Source organism: Barbus barbus, assembly GCF_936440315.1.
Source record: "Barbus barbus genome assembly, chromosome: 11".
In the NCBI taxonomy this organism is placed as follows: domain Eukaryota; kingdom Metazoa; phylum Chordata; class Actinopteri; order Cypriniformes; family Cyprinidae; genus Barbus; species Barbus barbus.
In genome coordinates this window covers 13,203,199-13,225,767 of record NC_136739.1, presented here as the reverse complement: position 1 = coordinate 13,225,767, position 22,569 = coordinate 13,203,199, and the positions used below count along the sequence as shown (strand labels likewise).

Here is a 22,569-nt window from a genome sequence, read left to right as displayed (position 1 = left end):
TGGATTAAACCAGTGTCTCTTTCATTCTCATTTGGCAGTATGAGCGCTTCTCTGAGTCATGCTCTTCCCGGGTTCTGCTGAGCTGTTGAGTATGTAAAATCTGTGCAGGCAAGTGAGCAGCATCACCTGGGAATACATAACTGTACCATACTGTCACTCTATTTTACAGCATGGTGAGCATTTCAGCCGTTTAGCATATTGAGGACATTTTGTACTGCCAGGATATGGATATAGTTTCCATTTCATATAATAACTGTTCTGTATCCACACCAAATAATATGTGAAGAATCAGCTTTGTGTAGGAAAGAAATCTCACAAATGGGATCAGTTTAACTTCTCGTTCATTTAAACAGCTGCAAGATTAAATGGAGAGCAAATGGAGATTTTCAGAGGTCGTCTGCTTCTCAGATTCTTCTGCTGGGTAAAAAGACCCGGGTAATCTCACATGTCTCCTCTAGAGAGCTCAACCGCATCTCAAGCTGCACTCAGATGTGCCAGGATACCAAAGTCTGCAATCAAAAGTCAGAGATTTCAAAATTCATTCAAATATTTCTCATCAAACTTGTCCAAGATCAATCTGAGATGTAAAATCTACATTAATTAATAACCATGCCATTCCTGACAAAAGAAAGAAAATAAAATTCCATATATTATATTATAAACACACTATATTTATAAAATATTATATTATAATATAATGTACTATACACTGTAAAAAATGTCAAACTATTTAAACTAATTATTATTTAGTAAATATGCACATACATATATACACACAGACACACACACACACACACACACACACACACATATATATATATATAAACATATATATACTAATTACATAAATAAATCAACTTGTTGACATGGCTGGTACAGTCAAATCTTACAATGATATTTAAATAAGATCCTGTCGTCACTCTTGCATGCCCGCCACATGCTGCTTTATGAACACTAGTAGTATTGAGTTGTAGAGTGATGAAATACTTTTTAACTATGTACGCAATTATTGCATACTGCACTAACGTCAAAACTAGCAGTGCGCTTTGGCCTCATGTTTAGTCAATACTGTGTGTGTGTGTATGAATATTTCCACACCACAGAGTGCATTGGCATGGACTAATGAACTATTCGGCGTGAGACAGCAGGGAAGAGATGCCACACTCGGTGAATAATTTGTTTATTGATTGCAGCATTTAAATGCAGTATTGATAAAGAGGAATTCCCTCTAATGGAAAGGAATGGTTGCAGTATCAAAGACTTATTGCATCTGGGAGAATGCAGGACTGACAAATTTTATTGAATGACGCTGGAAGCGCTCGGGGGAGAGATAAAAAAGATAATGGGAATGCTGAAAGGAGAGAAAAGAAAGAGACCAGCACTACTGTTGTTTTTGATGCTGGTGGGCTGATGTCCACAATCCAGACCAGCACTGGGAATTCATTCCGGTTTAAACTGGTCTTTTGGTCATACAAGTGGTATTGTTTTGCCAGTCATTTCTTCCAGGACATCTAGAATCATCTTTAACCCAGTTGTAGCTTAAGCCTCACAGTCCATATGGCAGAAATCTGTGTCCTTGCATTCGACCACACACTAACGGCAGCATGCGTCACTGTGGGCGGATCATTCCCGTGCGACTAACACGCAAGACGACGTGGGCGTATTCATTGGCCTTTCCCGGCAATATACTATACGTTATATTTGAATTGAGTTCAAGATGTGTTCAAATGCACATATAAAGGAGATGTCGCTACACAGTGCGCGTGAAGCTTCGCTAAATGATGTATGCACTTGGAGCTGGTTTCCTCCACACAGCCTGTTTGAATGCAGACTCCATAAATGATTTAATGTGAAACGCTACATTCTGTGCTTGATCTGCAGGCCATTTCTTACACACTTAGGCTAGATTATATATTACACACACCATGTAATTTATAGTCGTACTCTGGATGCTATATATTAGATGCAGAAAAGGCAAAAGAAAAAGGCCTGTGCCATCTAGTATACCAGAGAGATTTGACTATCGTCATTTACGGTTATTCGCTATTCCGAGTCATAAGGGTGGAAGGATAGAGAAAAACCTCATGGGTCTGTCAAGGAATATTAGACTGCAGATATTCAATTCAATAGTGGCTTTATGAGTTTCTGCATTACCCTAGAAACGACTGGCATGGTAGCGGAATCGAAAGAATCGGTGACAACCTTTCCTTCCATCTCTCTTTGATATCAGACGAGACGTAAGAGAAGGAAAGAGAGAAAGAAAGAGAGAGAATGGGAGCGTGGGTAGAGTCCCATGCTGCCACAGTAGGGGTAAATTATCCATAATCAGGGCATCAGTGTGGATAGGTCCATCGGAACCTAACACTTATACCCCATAATCAGCACCTCCGTGTCAACCAATCGCTTATAGCCGCACAAATTGCCACCATTTGAGCTCCCACACAGTCTATATTGCAGATGTGTTTGAGTGCGTGTTTGCGTGTGTATCAGTGCACACTGCCTCGCCACAATAGAGAGGTCAAATTCTCTGAAAAAAAGACGAGCAAAATAAGCGAGGATGATTAGAAAGAGAGATTAGACTGTTGCCTTTCAAAGCCGCATAAATCACCTTTCTTCTTTCAAATGGGGACCCAGTAAATTGCCCTCTAATCTTCAAATCATCATCACAGGGAGGAGGACAAGCGCTGACAATGACAATTCAAAAAATGCAGAAGAGATTCTGTGCCTTGTGAACGCAATTGTGGCCGTTGTTTCCTACTTTTCTGCGGCGCTCAAATCTCCAGCCAAAATAAACTCTTATCATTTCCAAGTGAGACGCGCTGACCTGGATTTGTCAGCACTGCGTTTGAGTAAGGACTCTCAGCTCTGAACATAAACTGCATTCTTTTGTGCTGCTTAAATTGGGGCTCTCAACGCTCTGTTAGATATTCTAGCATGACCTATTCCTGTTATTTCTCAACCTTTGACGAAAAAAACCCTCTGCACCATCCGCCTGCAACTTCCAGCCAACTTAACAGCCCTGTCTCTCGTAATGTTACATATGGCGCACATATATAAGAGATGCATCATATGCCGTGCTGATATTAAATAGGCCACTGCAATGTAAAGTTCACATCCACACTGGGAGTTGTATTTGTTATGCATATTTAACACATACTCAAACACCATGGAATGTACTGAATGAGATGCCTGGATTGAGGGAAGGGCCTGCTTGGGGCACAGAATAGGCAATATTAGCGGTAGAACAGCATGAAGCCAACAAGGTTCATTGTATTCTTAAAAGGATAATCTACCCAAAAATAGTCTACCCTAAAAATTCTGTCATCAGCTACTCACCCTCATTTTGTACCTTCTTTCTATGATAGAATGATACTATGATAGCCACATAACCACACCAAATTGTGGATGCATGTTAGAAATCAGAACTGGTGAAGAACATTGTGCTTCCTACATTTTTCATCTTCAAACCAAACTTGCCATTTCAGCATATATATATATATATATATATTCAAAGTGATTGAAAAAGGTGGGGTCAGCACAAACGTGACAGTAAAGACATTTATAACGGTTCAAAAGATTGTGATTTTAAATAAATGCTATTCTTTTGAACTTTATATTCATCAAAGAATCCTGAAAAAATGCACCACGGTTTCTATAAAATTATGAAGCATCATAACTGTTTTTTTAACATTGATAATAATGAAAAAAAAAATCTTTAAGCATATTAGAATGATTTCTTAAGGATCATGTGACACTGAAGACTGGAAATTCAGTGATGACATCACAGAAATAAGCTATATTTTAAAATAAATTCAAATAGAAAACAGTTATTTTTTAATTGTGATAATATTTCACAATATTACTGTTTCTACTGAATTTATGATCAAATAAATGCAGCCTTGGTAAACATAAGAGACTTATTTAAAAAATATATTAAAAAGTACAAAAGTACAAAAGCTTTGGACAAAAGCGTCTGCTAAATGACAAAAGTAAAGTAAAGTAAAAAGTCTTCACTACTCTAAATCTATAGTTATATAATAATAGCTGTAAATATAAAAATACGCCTTTTGCAGCCATTTAGTTTTGGGGGACAGTGGGTCATACTAACCAGACAAACCTTGAACTCTTGGTTACAATAAACAGCTTATTTGCACTAATATTTTGTTTCACTACAGTGTAGTGGTCATATTATGTCTGAAATGTCAGTTACTTAACTTATATATTTATATAATTGTTGTAGGGAAAGAAATATCACACAAGCAAGAGCATTGTTGTACTGTAAACCTACGTTTTCAAACACCTCAATGGGGTGATCTATGAACTATAAGCATTGTGCTCTTGATCCAAGCACTCCACCTCAGGCTACTCCGGAGGGACTGACCCTGTAATAAGATTAGGTACTGCAAGTCAGTTTGGATCAAAGCGTCAGCAAAATTACAAAATGCAACATGCCAGTGACTACAATCTGCACTCAATTTTAAGAATTTATTTGATTGCTGCATTACTCCATTGCATTCCTGTGGGCCTTAAGTGTTGTTACCCAAAGGATAGCTCTTAATAACACGGAAAATCTACTGAAACAATGAATCCCATAATGCACTGAACGCATTCCACACTCCATCAGTCTTTTGACCACCGCGGCTCGAATCCAAAGCAGCTTCACAGTCTATTTCAGAGCATGTTGCCATGACGAGAACCTACTTGTTACTAAGGATCATTCAGGGAGAGAAGAAAAGGAGGAAGGAAGGAAGAAAGAAAGAAAGAAAGAAAGAAAGAAAGAAAGAAAGAAAGAAAGAAAGAAAGAAAGAAAGAAAGAAAGAAAGAAAGAAAGAAAGAAAGAAAGAAAGAAAGAAAGAAAGAAAGAATTGAGACAATGAGAGAGAATGGTTGTAATTAAGGGCAAATTACAATGTTGAGGGTCTTTTTCTCTCTTCCTTTTGTGTGTGAGTGTGCATGTAAATGTGTATTTAAAGGTTGCACTTGAAAGTCCAAGGCTGTAAAATATTCCTCCTCCTTTCATGGACCAAGTTGAAATTGCATAATCTTAATTCAGTCTAAATGCAGCTGCAAAACGGCAGTTCATAAGTACTTGGTCTTTACTGTAAAATTCAGAGAATCTTCAGCAGTATTTGGGACAAGGGCATTAAAACAAACTACTAGGCAACCTTCTCTCAGTTGCCAACTGCTCTTGAATAATTAGATATGGCTTTAGAGGATTTCTCTGCAAAAATCATTTCCATCTTTGGTCAACTACAAGTGGTCTCTGTGTTAGATGAACAGCCTGTGAAGTTGCTTTCAGTGCTGTACGCTGAAGGGAAACAGAGATTTTTAATTCATGTTTGTGATGAATAAGTAATTGCTTGCACGTTCTTGTGTGTGTGTGCGCGCGCGCTTGGAATGGCATGGAATGAGAAAGAAGGAATAGACTTATGACAAGTCAAACAAGTATGAGGGAAAGTGGAACAAACACACACACACACATTTTAAATGATCCTTCACCACACCATCCAACCATCTCTCTCACACACACACACGCACACACTCTCTCACACACACACACAGCCTACTCAGTGTGTGTGTGTGTGAGTGAGAGTGAGAGAGAGAGAGAGAGAGAGAGAGAGAGAGAGAGAGAGAGTAAACCCCCTGCAGAGTGATAATTATAATTTTATAGGACTCAGCGCCGCCTAGTGGTTCAGACTTAATTAATCAGAATACCTCATGTAATGAAACTACACGAAAATAAAAAAATAAAAAAAATAAAACCACACTGTCTCGGTTACTTTTAGACGTATTGAAAATTAAAATCCCAAATTAAATCAACAATCAATCAAATAACTGAAAATAGTAAAGTACATATTTAGTAGTACTCGAATGTTGTTGTTGTTTTTCGCTTCAAATTATATAAAAGTCGTATTATGAAAACCATTTTAATTCACGGTTGTTGTTTTTTTGTCAATACTCTTGTTTTTGTCGGTAGATTCGCGAAGTTTTTCTGCCTAGACGAATCTGCTGAGCGCAAACTCCAGGCATGCGATTGCGGTTTGAGACATGGCTGATGATTTGGGAGACGAATGGTGGACGCAGGGTGACATTTCAGGTAGCAAACATGTTCATTATGTGAAACTACATTGTCTTTTGTTTATTCAGCTATACTTTGTAGCGTACTGTTTGTATCATGATTGTTTTTGCTCTGCGCGTGTCGGGTTTAAACTGCCTTCTGTGCCAGTGCACACTTTGTAGTCTCTTAAGTATTCTCCCAAACCAGGTTCTGTTAGATCTTTAAAAATTCAGCTGTAACTTACTTGAAGCTCCTGTAAGTAAACGAGCACCATTTGGACCTTGGTTAGTTGTGTATTCACAGATCTATGGCTAAACATCTCTTACTAGATTCAGACTACTCAAAACACGTGTTTACCCTGCTCGCAGAGCATCTTGGGATATGTAGTTTTCTTCCATGTAAATAATTGCGGTTCTTAATTTTTGTATTTTAGTTCCAGAACTGGGTAGATTACTTACAAATTGTAGTCCGTTACTAATTCCAAATTACATGATAAAAATTGTAATTAATAACGTAATCTGTTACATATATAATCAGACTACTTTGATTACTTTTGACCAAACTCATTTATCACATGGATTTAAACAGTATAATCTTGTACCATATTCATATAAAAATACAAAGAGTAAGGAATATTTAATTGTTATTAACAACATGAAATGCATTACACATTACATCAAGGTTTCCCAAAATGGGGTTTGTTAGTTTAATGAAAAGCTAATGATGAATTAAATCATAAAAAGGTTAAATTAAAATAACATAAATCAAAACACTTACTAAAAAAAATGAAATATTTTATTTGTTTAATACCTGCATGTCATGTGACCATTAACCAATGTCAGAGAACTGTGAATATCCAAATGTGATACTTAATTATTGAAATATTTATTTAAAATCTCAGGTGGGGCTTAAAGTAAATATATTAGTTGAAAGACAGGGCTCTAGACTCGTTCTTCCCAACTTTCTCAGTTGGTCACACGGGCACATAATTTGGTCGCAATTTTTTTTTTTTTTGATACAACGTTTGATTAAGCAATGCATGCTTAACTTTCATAGTTTATAGTTGTATGGTAACGAAAGTGTTCAACATTCAACCCGTTCTTTTTAATCAGTATTATTTGTGATTTAAATTTTGTGAACAGGAATTCCTCTTTTCGTGCGCTTTCACTCTCAAATTCGAGATCTTGGTGTCACGTTTTACAAGAAAAGATAATTTTCTGTTTTGCTTATATCTATACACATTTCACTTTTTAAGACTAAAACAAAAGATGGATTCATTGTTATTCTTAATTAAAAAGCACAACAACAATAAAACAGTATGCTGCAGGGACGTGCAGAGAGTTCCTCGGGGGCTCAAATGTAAAAAAGGGGCAATATTTGGGGGAAAATATAGGTCAAAAGATTGGATACACTACTATTTTATATTTTTGCAAGAAGTCACTTATAGTCATCAAGCCTGAATTTATTTGATCAAATCAAATTTTAATATACTTTATTAGTTTACTTTATTTACTTTGCATTTTATGCAATGTTGAATTATTAATGTTGAAAACCTGTGATACTTTTTTCAGAATTCATTCGATGAATAAAAAGTTAAATAAGAACAGCATATAAAAGTTATAAAATATAACCTTTGTAACAATATACACTACCATTCAAAAGCTTGAGGTCAGTATTTTAGTTTTTTTGTTTTTTAAGAAATTCGTTTTTATTCAGCAAGGATTTGTTAGATTGATAGAAACAGTGATAGTAAAGATTGATATTGTTAGAAAACATCTCTACTTTGAATAAATGCTGTTCTTTTAAACTTTTTATTTATCAATGAACCCCAGAAAAGTATCACAGTTTCCAATAAATAAAAAATAAAAAAAAAATAAGCAGCACAACTGTTTCCAACATTGATAATAAATCAGCATATTAGAATGATTTCTGAAGGACCATGCATTGAAGAAAATTCAGCTTTGAATCTCAGAAATAAATGATATTTTATTAAAATAGTATAAATGTATATTAAAATAGAAAAACATTCTTTTAAATTGTAAGAATATTTCACAATATTAGGCTAGTTTTTTTCTGTAATTTTGATCAAATAAATGCAGGCTTGATGAGCATAAGACACTTTCATAATGGTGCATAATTATCAAAAATAGTAATATAATAAAGTCCTTTCACGTCACCATTTCGCAGGCCTACACTTCACATAATACGCCTGTAGGTGGCACGTGGGCTTCATTAACAAAGATAGGTCCATCAAATAGTAAACGATGTATATCGTACATAAATATAAGTGAATTGAGTAGCCTACTGATTACCATTATTGCGACTTTTGGCGCTGCACGGTTTTGTGCAGTGCTTTTGTAGTCATATATTTTCCCAGCGGATCCAGATGGCTCCACAAATAAGCTCGTCGGTCCTGTAATTTTCTACCGCTCCACTTCACATATTGTCCAATGAAATTTGAACTTCTTGTGCCAGATCATGATTGGTTGGTGTAGCTACATGACTTATGGACATTGGTGAATTATGTAATATTCTAAAATATGTAATAGCCTATATGATTTTTTTATTAAATCGACACACTAGCTTTGATTATTGATGAAAAATGTTTAAAATATTGTTTGGTTTATTTTTTCCTTCCGTCGACCCCATATGCACTCACTGAAAGAATCATATATGGCTCGAGAGCCTGTGGTTTCCGAAAACGCAGGCAACCCATAGCAACACCTCAGATTGACAGATATGTAAAAATAAACAGGAATTTGCGAGTAGTTACTGTTTTGTACAAATTGTCATGTTAATTATAATTCAAATGCATTTTGTTTTATTGACCACAATATCAGTGCTATTTGTCCGAGAGGGGCACTTTTGAATAATTTTGAAAAAGGGCAGGGGCTCGAGCCCCCTTCTGCACGTGCCTGGTAGGCTGCAATGACAAACAAAAACGAATAAGACGAGGCATGGCATAGGACACATCACAAGCTGTATTATATACCGACTAATAAATTACAGAATGTTTAGCAAACGCTGAGGTATCAAATAGAGGTATCATGTGTGGCAGTGATTTAGGGCCTATATCATATAACACATAAATAACAAATGTCTCCGAAAGGAATCCTTTAGTGAAGTTTGTGTTGGTATACTCATGTCGTTTGGTTTTATGAAATCCTTTTTGAATTTTTTCACATTCGGGGTTATTGTGTTTTTATCTTTTACATTTTTTATGTAGCCAACAGCACATCAGTGATGGCAATCATCATTTAGATCTGAGACTGTTGCTGTGAAATAATAATAAAATAATAGACAAATACATAAACTGAACATTAATCAGACATATTCAAGTGCCTCTCTTCTTTGCTTTATTTTAAGTTTAAAACATAACATTAGGATTATTTGAAGAATAAAGGGCAGCACTTATATTCATTTTCGTTTCGTTTTGAAAAAAATAGCCTGCTTTTATTCAGCCATAATGTTAAATTGATACAATTTCTATATTTTGAATAATAATCTGCCAGGATTCAATCAATCAGTCCTGTAAAAATATCACAGAAAAACTTTTCCGACGTTGAAGGTACATTGAAGGATCATGTGACACTGAAGACTGGAGTAATGATGCTGAAAATTCAGCTTTGCATCACAGAAATAAATATATTAAGTATATTAAAATAGAAAACCATTATTTTAAATTGCAATGATATTTCACAATATTAACCAGACCCTGCCCCTTCAATAAATAAATAGCCTAAATAAATAAAACAAATATTTTATTAATACGATTCACCAATTTTTTTGTCGTGTCCTCGTTGTAGTTGAGAACCTATTTCTAAGATAAAAGATTATTTTACGATGATCAGTGAATTAGGCCTGTGTGTATTAAACAAGCAATTGAATATAAGGGAGTGCGATAGACAAAAATGATATCTCGATATTTTCTGGGATTTTATCCATAACGATAATCAGACTATACTTTTCTGAGTGTTTTGTGCTGCAGGACTGCCGTGGACAGCTGACTCCTAAAGTTTTTGATATTCTTCATGTTCTGCCTGGTCAGTTCACAGCAGTGATAGAAATTCATATTTTCCAACAGAAGTTATTTTTACCCTTTATGGGCATTTTTACGTTTATAAAGCCTTTTTTCTAGAAGTGTGCATTGTCTTTTGCGTCAAATTCTTATATTTAATCAATAAATTTAATTAAAATAAGACATTTGGGGCTGTTACCAAACCAATAAAATCCTTTGAATTTTACGGTATTCAGGAGGACAGAGCAACATAAATCAGAAAATATGAGCAGCTATAGTAGGACAAAGTTTTACCGTTTTATTTTTTTAAATTGTATACAATAAGCCTATAAAATAAAAATTATAATCGGGCCTTTTTTAGGCTTTTTAGCAGCACAACAGTGATAAAATGATGCGCCTTTAGAGAGAAATGCATCTTTAAGGATTACATAATGAAAGAGTTTTTGCTTTCGATTTGAATTTCGTTTTAAGTTGTAATTTAAAGCTTTCACTGAGTTTCGGTTCATCGTTGTGAAGCGCTCTGGCAGAAAGCACATCCTCTGTTTTCCTATTTATTTTATAAAACTAAAAACCGTTTGTTGATATTGTGAATGCACACAAATAAAAGTAGACAGTTCCGAATGATGTATTACTCTTACCTTTATGAGCAAAAAGTACGGCATATTTTAAGCTGTTTCTGCTGTAAGAGAAAACAAATGCAAGTGACCGCGCTGGCGCCTCCATGTCCTGCTGAGCGCGCTTCACATTTATATAGGTTAAACGTTTAAACAACTATAAACAACTAACATTGTGATATGCTTGAACTGTTTTCTAGATTATATTTTAGGCTAGTCGTGATGATTTGAGAAGGCTAAATTGGTCAAACATAGGCTGGTCTGCCGCTGGCCGCTTAGTCCTTAATGTCAAAAAAAAAAACTTGCATTTAACGAACAAAAAATGTTCCAAACGTTTTTCTAAACATGATTATTTTTTTCATTACATACGAAACTGAACTATTTTAATAACAGCTGTATAAGCTGTCTTGGGATAAGGGGACATATAGAGACTAATATAGATCTCTTCCATAATAAGTGTATATTAACAAACTTATTTATAAAGAATTTAAACGTAGCTACAGGAGATTATCAGTGCTATTTTCCTCAGTAAGGGATAAATCTTTTACCTTTTATCTTACAGTTGCTCCAAAGGTTAAGGAGACGCACTACAGAATTATGTTTAGGATTTACCCTGTTAGTGATTTAATACAGAAAAGATTTAAATTTTAATTGGACCCATGTGGTTTTTCTTATTCTTTTCCTGAAAAACTTGATCATCTATTCTTTTACTGAGATGTTACTTCTAAATTCTGGTTTGATATTCATAGTTGGTTATCAATGTAAACAATTCCTCCATTTGTTTTACAGGATATATTTTCTTTAATGTGATTTAAATGATCTTTTTTAAATGTAAAAAAAATAAAATAAGCCGTCCTTTGTTTCAGAGCTTTAAGTAGGCTACTTAAACTAAAAAAAATTATTAAACAGAAAGTCTGAAACTCTTTGCCACTCCAAAATATTTATTATTTTAATGTATTTTTATTTGATGTCTTTTTGTACAATGGCATACAGAAATGTTAATATAATTTGTACAAATTAGTATTTACAATTTGGAATAAGCTATAGCATACATAAGAAAGGTAAATAGCACTTAATAACCAATTAAACAACATTGAGGAGGAGTAAAACAATAATAGAGAATGAATATGAATAATAAAGCATGAATAAGTGTATGGAAAGTGCTGGAAACCCTTGCAACAGATGCAGACGTCACATTCAGGCAGAAGAACTTTTTTTTTTTTTTTTTTTTTTTTTTTTTTTTTTTTTTTTTTTGGCCTGTCAGTAACACAGATAACACATGACAGTACGTATGTGTAGTTATGCTATCATCATTCACAGCCTTTTTTTTATTTTTATTAATTAATTAATTAAATTTTATATACCCTTTTATTTAACCATACTATGACCGACAAGACCAGGGGACAGAGAAAACAAGAGAGAGAAAAAAAAAAAATAATAATAATAATAATAATAATAAAAAAATAATAATTATAATTATAATGATAATAATAAAAATAATAATAATAAAAAAAAAAAAAAAAAAAAAAAAAAAAAAAAAAAAAAAAAAAAAATTGTGGATAAAGTCAACAGAGAAGGGGGAGAGAGAGAGAGGAAAAAAAAGAGAATGGGGGATAGAGAGAGAGAGGAAAAAACAAAACAAAAAAAAAAAGACAATTTGCTTCGATACCTGCTGACAAAAAGAGAAAACAACAGAAGACACAACAGAAGACACAACATCAGAGAAACTGCAGCAACAACCAACATCTGTATGAATCACAATAAATTCTAAATGTTAAATGTTATTGAGCAACACGCATAACTAATATTACAAAATAAGTTTTGAAGCAACAGCAGATCAGAACAATGTGTGTCTGTGAGCACCCGTTTTTACACCAATGTGAATGCTTGAGTGTACACCTGTGTGTGTGAGCGCGCTTGTGTTCATAAGGTTCCTCCATGTAAATGTTTAATAGTGTGTGTGTGGGGAACAACAGCCCCATCCCGCAAGGCATGAAGCAGGCATGGAAGAGACCCAGGCCCCAAACATCCGGAGGCCCCCCAGGGCACGGGACCCCCAGGGGAACCACCGCAGGGACAACTGCGGCCCCCACCCAGAAAAGGGCAGAGGAGAGCCCGAAGGTGGGACATCCGACAGCCACAGTGTAGACACCCCAGGGTGCCGTGGCGGCAAGCCCGCAGGCTCCGCCGGCAGCCGACCACACCAGGGCAGACCGAGCCCTGGGCCCGGAGATCCAAGGGCCCCCCACCCCCCAACCGGGGCCCAGCAAGGCCAGTAGGGCCAGGCCCCGCCAAGCGACCGCCGAGAGTGGGCCAGCGCTCACCCGAGCATCCTGCCCCGGCGCGAGAAACCACCAATGCACCGGCGGCATCCTCCACCGGCAGGGCATGGTGGTGGGGTGGGGGTCGACTGAGATGATGAGTGAGGTGGAGTCTAAGGCCCGACCTGACACATAGACGTAGACGAACAAGCACACATATACACAAGCATACGTTCCCACCCTCATGCACGCAACGAATATTCTCACCCTCACCCCACATATAGACACACAAAAATGGACATGGTACCCACACTCACACTCCCTATATGCACTCTATACTCCTAGATCCAGGCACCACCACCCCCAGAGGGGTAATCAGCGCCCGATCCCGGAGCTGAACCCCCTTCGCTCTGGCGTGGGGACAGGAAGACCACCCCGGTCCCCGCAGCAGCAGAGAAGACCACCAGCCCAGACCCCGACCGGGCGGCCAGCTCATCCTCGCAGCCCCCGGCCCCGGACAGAGAACAGAGAACAGGGGTGTGAGATAAAAAAAAAAAAAAAAAAAAAAAAGAGACCCCATGCTTCACCTCACCCGCTCAAATGTAGTGTTGGTGTGTGTTGTTCTAAGGTGCTTTAAAACAGGGGTGCTTTAAAACAGGGGAGGGGCACCCTCCACAAGCTTGTGTCAGCTCGTCCCCTCCCTAGAGCCCTCAATGTCTATGTGCAACTTAAAATTGAGAAGTGGGCACTGGCACCAGAGGGAAGGCTGAATGAACAGACCGCCCTCCGGATGCCATTCAGTGTGCCCACCCCCAAGGCCCTATATGTATGTGTCATGTGACAGTAAGTAATGAGAATGTCTAAGCTGTAATGTGTGATTGAGATGCAGGTGGCCACGAGGAGACAGAGGAGTACCACCTCCCCCGCATCCCAGCGACACACCCGCACCTGAAAACCCTACCTATGTGTTGGTGTGATGGAGCGGGAGAAGTGAAGCCTTAGGGATGGGGAGGAAAGCATCAGAGGGGGCAAAATACCCCCCCCTTCGGAGCCAGCTCCCCCGCTGACCCCCATAGGCACCCCCGTTACCCCAAATCTGCCCAGGGCGGGGGGCCCAGGCCCATCCAGACCAGGGCCCATGGCAGCCCGGGGCGGCCCACCAGACCCCACAGCAGAGGAAAAACTACCCCACCCCATCACTCATTCAACTCCCAGACTACATAAGACAATAAGACACCCAGGTTAGGCCCGTTTTCCCTGCCTCTATTGGATCCCCCCCGCGGAGGCACCGATGCATCGAAGACCCCTACACCAGGGCCGGGCCCAAGCGCATGCACCAACCCATGCTCCCGGCGGCACACCAACCAGGACCCAAGCCCCCCAGGCCCAGCCGTAACCCCAACCGGGAGGCAGAGCGCCCCCAGAACCCCAAGCCCCCCCCGGACCAACCCTGGAATAGTGCAGCCGCCAGGCCGGCAACCTACGTCCGCCGGCACAGGCATCCCCAGTAGCGCCGCATGCAGCCGCCAGAAAAACAGCACCCAAGAGTCACCAATACCCCATCCAGGCCAAGATCGCAGCCCCAGCGCCGAACCCCCCAAGAAACCCACCCCCAGGGAACTCCCAGATGCCCCAAGCCCATATGGCCACCCCAACAGCAAAAACCACAGCCGGACAGAATCAGGACCCCCACTCACACTAGGTGATGGAGCTGATCAAAGGAGTCCAGAGAGATTGATCTAATGTGGCAGCAGAAGCTGTGTCAAGACTAATATAATCCCACAAATAATTTCTATATTGGTTGATATTAAGATTATTTTTATTTTTCCAGTTCATGAGGACAGTCTTCTTAGCAATGCATAGGGCAGTGAAAGCCATGTGGATTGTGTTACCTTCTGTAGTGACACCATCTAGGTCGCCCAACAAGCAGACTGAAGGAGAGGCTGGAATAGAGCATTTAAGACACTTTGATAAATCTTCACAAATCCTGTACCAGTACCTCTGAACAGGTGGACAGAACCATAGAGCGTGGATGTAATTGTCAGGTGTATTGCCTTGACAGTGTGAGCAGTTGTTAGAAGCTGTAAGACCCATCCTGAACATCCGATGACCTGTGTAGTGCACTCTATGCAGGATTTTGTATTGTATTAATTGTAAACCAGGATTTCTAATCAGTTCAAAGGTTTTTAAACATATCTGAGACCAGAAATTATGGTCCCAGTTTACTGCTAGATCTGCCTCCCATTTTGCAATAGGAAGTGATACTGATTCATCTATTTTGGAAAGTGTCCTGTATATTTTAGACATTAATTTGGGGGTTTTGAGATTAAGAAAATCTGCCACACTTGGTGGTATTTGTAATTTGATATGATTAGATTTAAATTTCCCTTTTACAATAGATTTAATTTGTTGATATTCTAAAAATCTGTTTTTGTTAATCCCATATTGTTTAACTAATTTGTCAAAGGGAATAAAGTCTGTCCCTTCTAATATATGTTCCAGGTATTTAATACCTTTACAACTCCAATCTGTGAGGTTCATCATATTATTGTTTAGTAATATGTCAGGATTGTTCCAGATGGGGGTACGTTTGCATGGGATTAGTGAAGACTCAGTCATTTTTAGAAACTCCCACCATGCTGTCAGAGAAGAGCTGATACTGATGCTTTTGAAGCATACGTGTCGTTTGATGATCAAGCTAATGAATGGCAGATCCGAAATCTCTATATTATTGCATAATGCCTGTTCTACATCTAGCCAAGGCTCATCTAAGAGGGTGTGTTTTAACCACCCTGAAATGTGTTGAAGCCTGTTGGCTAAGAAATAGTGGTGAAAGTTAGGTAGATCTAGTCCTCCTTTATCCTTGGTCTTTTGTAGCGTTTTTAAGCTAATACGCGGGGGTTTACCTTTCCAAAGGAATTTAGAGATGGAGGAGTCCAGAGATCTAAACCAGTCAGGTGATGGTTTGCTCGGGATCATTGCAAATAAATAATTAATTCTTGGCAAAACCATCATTTTTATTGAGGCGACTCTTCCCATGAGTGATATGGGTAGAGACTTCCATCTGGTTAGATCATCTTCTACCGTCTTTAAAAGTGGGATGTGGTTTAATTTAATCAAATCTGTCAGCCTAGGAGAAACATTAATACCTAAATATTTAATATTTCCAGATTGCAGTGGAGTGGAGGAATTCTGGAAGGAGCAATTAATTGGAAGAACTGTTGATTTTAACCAGTTTATTGAATAATCTGAGACTCTTGAGAAAGAGTTTATTAATGTAATTACCTCAGAGAGAGTGGTTTGTGAATGCTGAAGAAAAAGTAACACATCATCTGCGTAAAGACTAACTTTATGTTCTACATTCTTGCATTTAATGCCTTTAATCACTGTAGCCTGTCTAATTGCTGCTGCTAGTGGTTCAATAAAAACTGCAAACAGTGAGGGGGAGAGGGGGCATCCCTGCCTGGTGCCCCTCTTAAGAAAGAAGCTAGAGGATGTTTGGCCATTTGTCCTGACACATGCTGTTGGAGAGTTATATAATATTTTTAACCAGTTTATGAAAGAGTTTCCAAAACCAAATTTGTGTAAAGTTGCAAATAGAAAATTCCAGTTAACCCTATCAAAAGCTTTTTCTGCATCTAGAGACAATATTGTAATTTGAAGGTTTCTATTGCATGAATAGTCTATCAAGTTAAGTAACCTATGTGTATTTGTTGAGGAGTGCCTCCCTTTTATGAAACCAGTTTGGTCGGAATGAATTATGAGAGGGGTTATCTTCTCTATTCTTTTTGAGATAGCTTTGCAGATTATTTTAGTGTCCACATTAATAAGGGATATTGGACGATAGCTGGTAGGCAATACAGGGTCTTTGCCTGGTTTTAGCAAGAGACTAATGTTGGCAGAATTCATATTTGGTGGAAGTCTACCATTTTCCTTGGTTTCCTGCAACATTCTGTAGAATGTTGGTGACAGAATTACCCAGAATTCTTTATAGAATTCTGCTGGAAAGCCATCTGGACCTGGAGCCTTTTTATTGGGCATACTGTTCAAGGCTTCCTGAAGTTCATCTGATGTCAGTGGAGAATCCAATGTCATCGCTTGATTTTCTGATAATTTCGGAAGAGTTATATTGTCAAGAAATTGGTCAATTTCGTCTTTAGATGGGTTTATCTGTGGAGAATATAAAGATTTGTAAAAGTCCCTGAAAGTGTTGTTTATTCTTTCAGGGTCATATACTGTATCCCCAGTTAAATCTTTAACAGCACATATAGTTGTTTTTTCTTTATTTATTTTTAACTGGTTCGCTAGGAATTGACCTGATTTGTTACCATATTCAAATTCTTGCCAGCGAAGTCTTTGTGCTAAGAATTGGGTTTTTTTATTAATAATTTCATTTAATTCTAGTTTTGCTTTACGTATTTTTTTCAGCATTTCCTGTTCCTGGGAGGATACGTAGGCTTCTTCTAAAGTTTTTATAGTTTCTTCTAATTCCTGAATATATTTATTTTCTCTTTTCTTTTTATGCGATGAGAATGAGATTATTCTACCTCTCATCACAGCTTTGCCTGCTTCCCAGAGAACAGATGCTGATGTTCCAGGCAGGTCATTATAGTCTAAATATAAAGCCCACTCTTCTTTAAAATATTTAATAAAATCATCGTCTTTAAGCAATGATGTATTGAATCTCCAGTTATTACTTGGTGGAGTGGCCTTCTTATTTACTAGAGTTAAAGAAACAGCAGCATGATCGCTGACAGCTATAGGGTGTATCTCTGTGTCTGAAATGTCACTCAGCAGAGAGCTGCTGACTAGGAAATAATCCAGACGAGAGTAAGAGTGATGGACATGTGAGAAGAAAGTATATTCCCTACGGTTGGGGTGAAAAGAACGCCATGCATCGCAAAGTCCATAGTCGCTCATGTACTGTTTAACTATATTTGTGGATTCCCAATTGCGCTGAGTTCCAGCTGTACTCAGCCTGTCCATTTCTTTATTTAGTCCAAAGTTGAGGTCTCCCCCAAGAACAAATGCACAATCTAGGTGTTCAGAGAGTGCGGTAAAAAAACCGTGAAAAAAAGAGGGGCAGAAGAACTTTGATGTGGCAGACGCAAACGTCACGTTCGACAGATAATTTATTGTTATTGTATGAATAATATGTCATCATGTAATCAATAAAAAGTAACTGTAGTCTGATTATGAGTATTTTAAAATGTAATTTTAATCTAATTAAGTACTTCATTTTTGGAATCTGATTACATAACCCAGCTCTGCTTAGTTCTTATATTAATTTGGTGTTATTAATGTGCATTGTGACGTTTTTGTGGTCTTCAATCAGTTTTCAGCTATTTGCAAACTTTGCTTTCTCACAGGTGTGTCAGAGGTAGAGGAGGACACACAGCCACTTGCAGAAGAACAACCAAAGAAATCTACATCAGAGAAAAGGAAGGGTGAACAACAGGTTCAAGACAACACCAAGAAAAAGAAGAGGAAGGAAACGGTTAAGGTAATGCAAACAAATTTACTGGTGGTGATGATTGTGAAGCCATTAACATATTTTCTATCAGAGTAGTGTGTGATAGTTGGGTTCCAGAAGTAAAAATCCTATTCATTTTCTCCATAGGAGAATAAAATATGAACAATAGCTTAGAAAGCCACTCACGTGAAGCACTTTGAATTACATAATCATGTCGGTCTCCTTGTGCTCTCAAACTACTTAAATATTTGTATATATGCATATTTTGCATTTTATATTTTGTTTTTAAATTGACTGTCACTTGCGATTTAATTTTCACTTGAGATAAATTTGTAGTGTTTTGATTTACCTCTTAGTTGGTTGGTATATTTTATGGCTTATAACCCCTTTAACAGTGACTTTTTTTTTTTTAAATCCCAAAAGGAAAAATGAATGGGAAAATTCCAGAATCAAGGCCACTGAAAAAGTGTGGCTTAACCAATGGTGTTGGTTTGGGGCATTTTGTTGTTGGCAAATTTGCAAACAATAATAATAAATTTTTGCAGATCTGTTTAGTGGTACTAGAGTGACAGAAATGACATATGAGTTAAAGATTCAAAATTAAAGCTTGCTTAAAATGGTTTTGCTTGTAGGCTGCAAATGGAGCTTATTGCCAAATGAAAAGTCCCAAAAATATGTTCAAATAAGAAGCGCTCACTTTGTCAAACACTAAAGCTCTATGCAGCTACAAAATGGGCCAGCTTACCAATTAGAGCAGACTGGGTATTTTAGAAAGGCAGGCTTTAAAGAGACCGAAACTGAGTAAAACAATGTGTTTCTTGAACTCTAAATCATGTAAATGTATTCTATCAGACCCAAAAAATAATGAAGATGTAAATGAGCATAACATGGCACTTCAAAACATGTAGAAACGTCGACTTTGTTGAGTCATTTTTTTCTTGGGTTCAGGCATTTAAGTTTTTCATCAAAGAGATGTCTTTGAGACAAAAGGTCTTATGAGCAAAAACAGAACCAGGTCATCTTTAAGTAAAGAGTGTCTTACTTTCCCTGCAGAAAGAATGTTTCATCACTCAGGGGAGATCAGAGGAAAAGGGCGATAAGGAGTCCAACAAAAACAAGAAGAGAAGAAAGGTAAGAATTTTGATTTGCATGTCGGTTAATGTTACTGGAGATGTCAAACTCTTTTGTCCAGTTTACTATGCTGCAACAATATCGTTTTCACGTTATGCTTGATAAAAAGAGCAAACTTTCTTCAGAAATGCTTTGATTTGACTAAACATAATTTGACTACTCATTTCTCATTTTGGTTAACATTTACTATGTAGAGAAACTCGCCTCTTAGATTATATTAGAGGACAAAGCTTATCTGAATTAATTCATTCCTTTTCTAGTCACTGTCTCTACCCCTGATGTATGTGCTGTAAAACATGCTATTGTTGCATAATTCTCCTTTGTCTTTAGAAGAAGAAAACTATCACAGATGTGCTGACGAGCTCTGAGCCTGTGCCGGGCTCTCCAGCTGACTTTATGAGCCTATTGAAGAGTCACCACAGCCAGACCCGCACTGTTATTGAGCAGGAGGAACTGTTGCTAAGCGGTGGGTCGATTAATGCATGTTTGTGTGTGGTTTCATTTGAATCTGAATAAAGAAGTTGATTTTGTTTGTCTTCTTTTCTGTTTCAGAGTCTTGTTTCCTCCGCTCTAATGACCTTACACATAGCTTGTCTTCCTACCTCAAAGAAGGTGAAATGCCAGTTTCAATTTTTGTCCAAAAAAAAAAAAAAAGATGTCCAACCAGGAGCATCTTGACTGTCATTTTGAATATGCACAGAGATTTCCTTATTGCAGAATTTACACCTACATTAAAAAGTTTGGAGTCAGTGTTTTTGAAAGAAGTCTCTTGTGTGCAACAAGACTGCATTTATTTGATTAAAAAGACAGTAAAACACAAATATTGTTAAAAAATAATAATAATAATTTTTTAAATGTAATTTATTCCTGTATTTACAGCTGAATTTTCAGCAGAAAATACTCCAGTCCTCCATGTCATATGATCCTTCAGAAATCATTATAATATGCTGATTTTGAGCTCAAGGAACATTTTGGTAACTTTATTTTAAGGTGTCCTTGCTACACATTACATGTACTTACTATTATAATAACAATTAATTATGCATAATTACATGCAAATAACCCTAATCCAAACCCTAACCATATATTAAGTACCTGTAGGTAATTCATATTACTCAGCACTTAAATGTATAATTACACTGTAACAAGAACACCTTAAAATAAAGTGTAATCAACATTTCTTATTATTATCAATGTTGTAGATGGGATAGTTCACACAAAACTGAAAATACTTTCATTATTTACTCACTCTGTTGAACACAAGAAGATATTTTAATGAATGTTTTTATGTTCAGCCGACGAAAGAGACTCAGACAGGTTTGGGGCATCTTCATTGTGAGTAAATGATGACAGATTTTTCAGTTTTAAATTAACTATGCATTTAATATTTTTGTGGAAACTGATCAATTTTTTCAGGATTCGTTCATGAATAGCAAGTTCAGATGAACAGCATTTATTTATTTTGCTGTCGTTTATGATCAATTTAATTTATTCTTGCTGAATAAAAGTAATTATTTATTTTAGAAGAATCTGTCTGACCCCAAACTTTTAAATGATATTGTACAGAACTCAGAGGGCTTTATTATTGTGTAATTTTGTTTTATTGCATTATTTTTTTGCAAAATGAGTATTTTTTTTTTTTTTTAATTCACACATTAATCAACAACTCTAATATAAATGTATTACATTTGTTTTATTATATGTTTGGCCTATTTTTATTTTATTAAATTTTTTTACTTGCTATTTTTCAGTTTGTCCAAAGTGGGCAAAAATACAGAAGCAGCACACCCAGACCCGGTCAGTGGTGTTGCTCATCGTTTGTGGATCTGCTCTAAGGACAATTGATCTCATTAAGTGAGTCTCAGATGTCCTGTTTTGAATAATACAGCGTTGCCTTCTCAACCGTTAGACTTTTTTTCCCCTGTCTTTGTGTTTAAGGCAGCTGATAGTGTTCAAAGGACAAGCTAAAGTGCTGAAGCTGTTCGCAAAACACATCAAGGTGGATGAACAGATAAAGTTACTGAGTAAAGGTGTGACCCATATTGCTGTTGGAACTCCTGGGAGAATTTGTGCTCTGTTAGAGAAAGGTTTGCTTTGATGCGCATTTCTTGACTTGTTATTTTAACCAACTTTTACAAGTTTTTTATTTTTATTTTTATTACTTGACTTGTGATCCTTGTGCTCTAGAGGGTTTGACTACACAAGGACTAAGGTACCTGGTTCTGGACTGGAACTACCGAGACCAGAAGCACAGGAGAATGGTGGATATACCAGAGGTAACATTGATATGTGCTGCTATCAGATGGGACAGACTTAATTATAATTGAATTACAAAGATATTTTTAAAGAATTGTAATCCTGATAGCAATGAATATGTAATGATCTAAAAATGTATTGAGATCTAATGTAGATTTTGCCAAAATTATGGATGATGGTGACAACACTGAATACAGTTTCTGTCCTGTGTCACCATGTTTCTTATTGAAACGGCACATATTGAAGGACTTGGACTTTTGTCTTTTAGTTTTTTTAAAACACATGACTCATTAGTTTCATCAAGGGAAAAATATGTTTTGCTATTTGCTGTTGTTAGTCGTGTGCACAAGAATATAATTTTTGTTGATTTTCCAGGAAAAGAAAGACTAACTTTTAAATGTTCACATCTGAAAAACTAAACTTCATTTTGATTTAATTCACCTTACATTTTAACTATTTTGTGACAAATGAAAAAAAAAAATAGCTAGAAATTGTTTTTGTTGTTTCAGGTGAAAGGAGACTTGCTGAAAATGATGGATCATGGTCTAAATCAGAGCTGCAGGGAAGGAACAGTTAAAATAGGACTCTTTTAAACACGCTGTTCTTTATTTACACATTCATATTCATTTACTTGTTCAACGTGTAATAGAGCTATTGCAATGTATTGTAGTGCCATATGTCTGCTGCAAGACAAAATATTGTGTGTGAATGTTTTTTATGAATACTAATAAAAAAAAAAATCTGATTGGTCAAAAACA

At 37.0% G+C, this 22,569-nt stretch overlaps 1 protein-coding gene across 1 annotated transcript; it reads left to right on the top strand.

Moving 5' to 3' along the window:
* The first annotated feature begins 6,008 nt into the window (after positions 1-6,008).
* On the top strand, positions 6,009-22,562 carry LOC306876638 (protein CMSS1-like). Its single transcript, XM_079427967.1, has 9 exons — positions 6,009-6,097; positions 18,321-18,454; positions 19,478-19,555; positions 19,886-20,021; positions 20,108-20,167; positions 21,307-21,409; positions 21,494-21,642; positions 21,743-21,831; positions 22,321-22,562. The coding sequence occupies exons 1-9, from the start codon at positions 6,049-6,051 to the stop codon at positions 22,402-22,404; spliced, it is 882 nt and encodes a 293-aa protein (XP_079284093.1). The 5' UTR covers positions 6,009-6,048; the 3' UTR covers positions 22,405-22,562.
* Positions 22,563-22,569: the final 7 nt, after the last annotated feature.

Excerpts from the sequence above, each read along its gene's own strand:
- LOC306876638 (XM_079427967.1), top strand. The coding sequence starts at position 6,049 with ATGGCTGATGATTTGGGAGACGAATGGTGGACGCAGGGTGACATTTCA. Across the intron at positions 19,556-19,885 it reads AAAACAAGAAGAGAAGAAAG|AAGAAGAAAACTATCACAGA; the intron begins GTAAGAATTTTG and ends CTTTGTCTTTAG. Across the intron at positions 20,168-21,306 it reads GTCTTCCTACCTCAAAGAAG|TTTGTCCAAAGTGGGCAAAA; the intron begins GTGAAATGCCAG and ends GCTATTTTTCAG.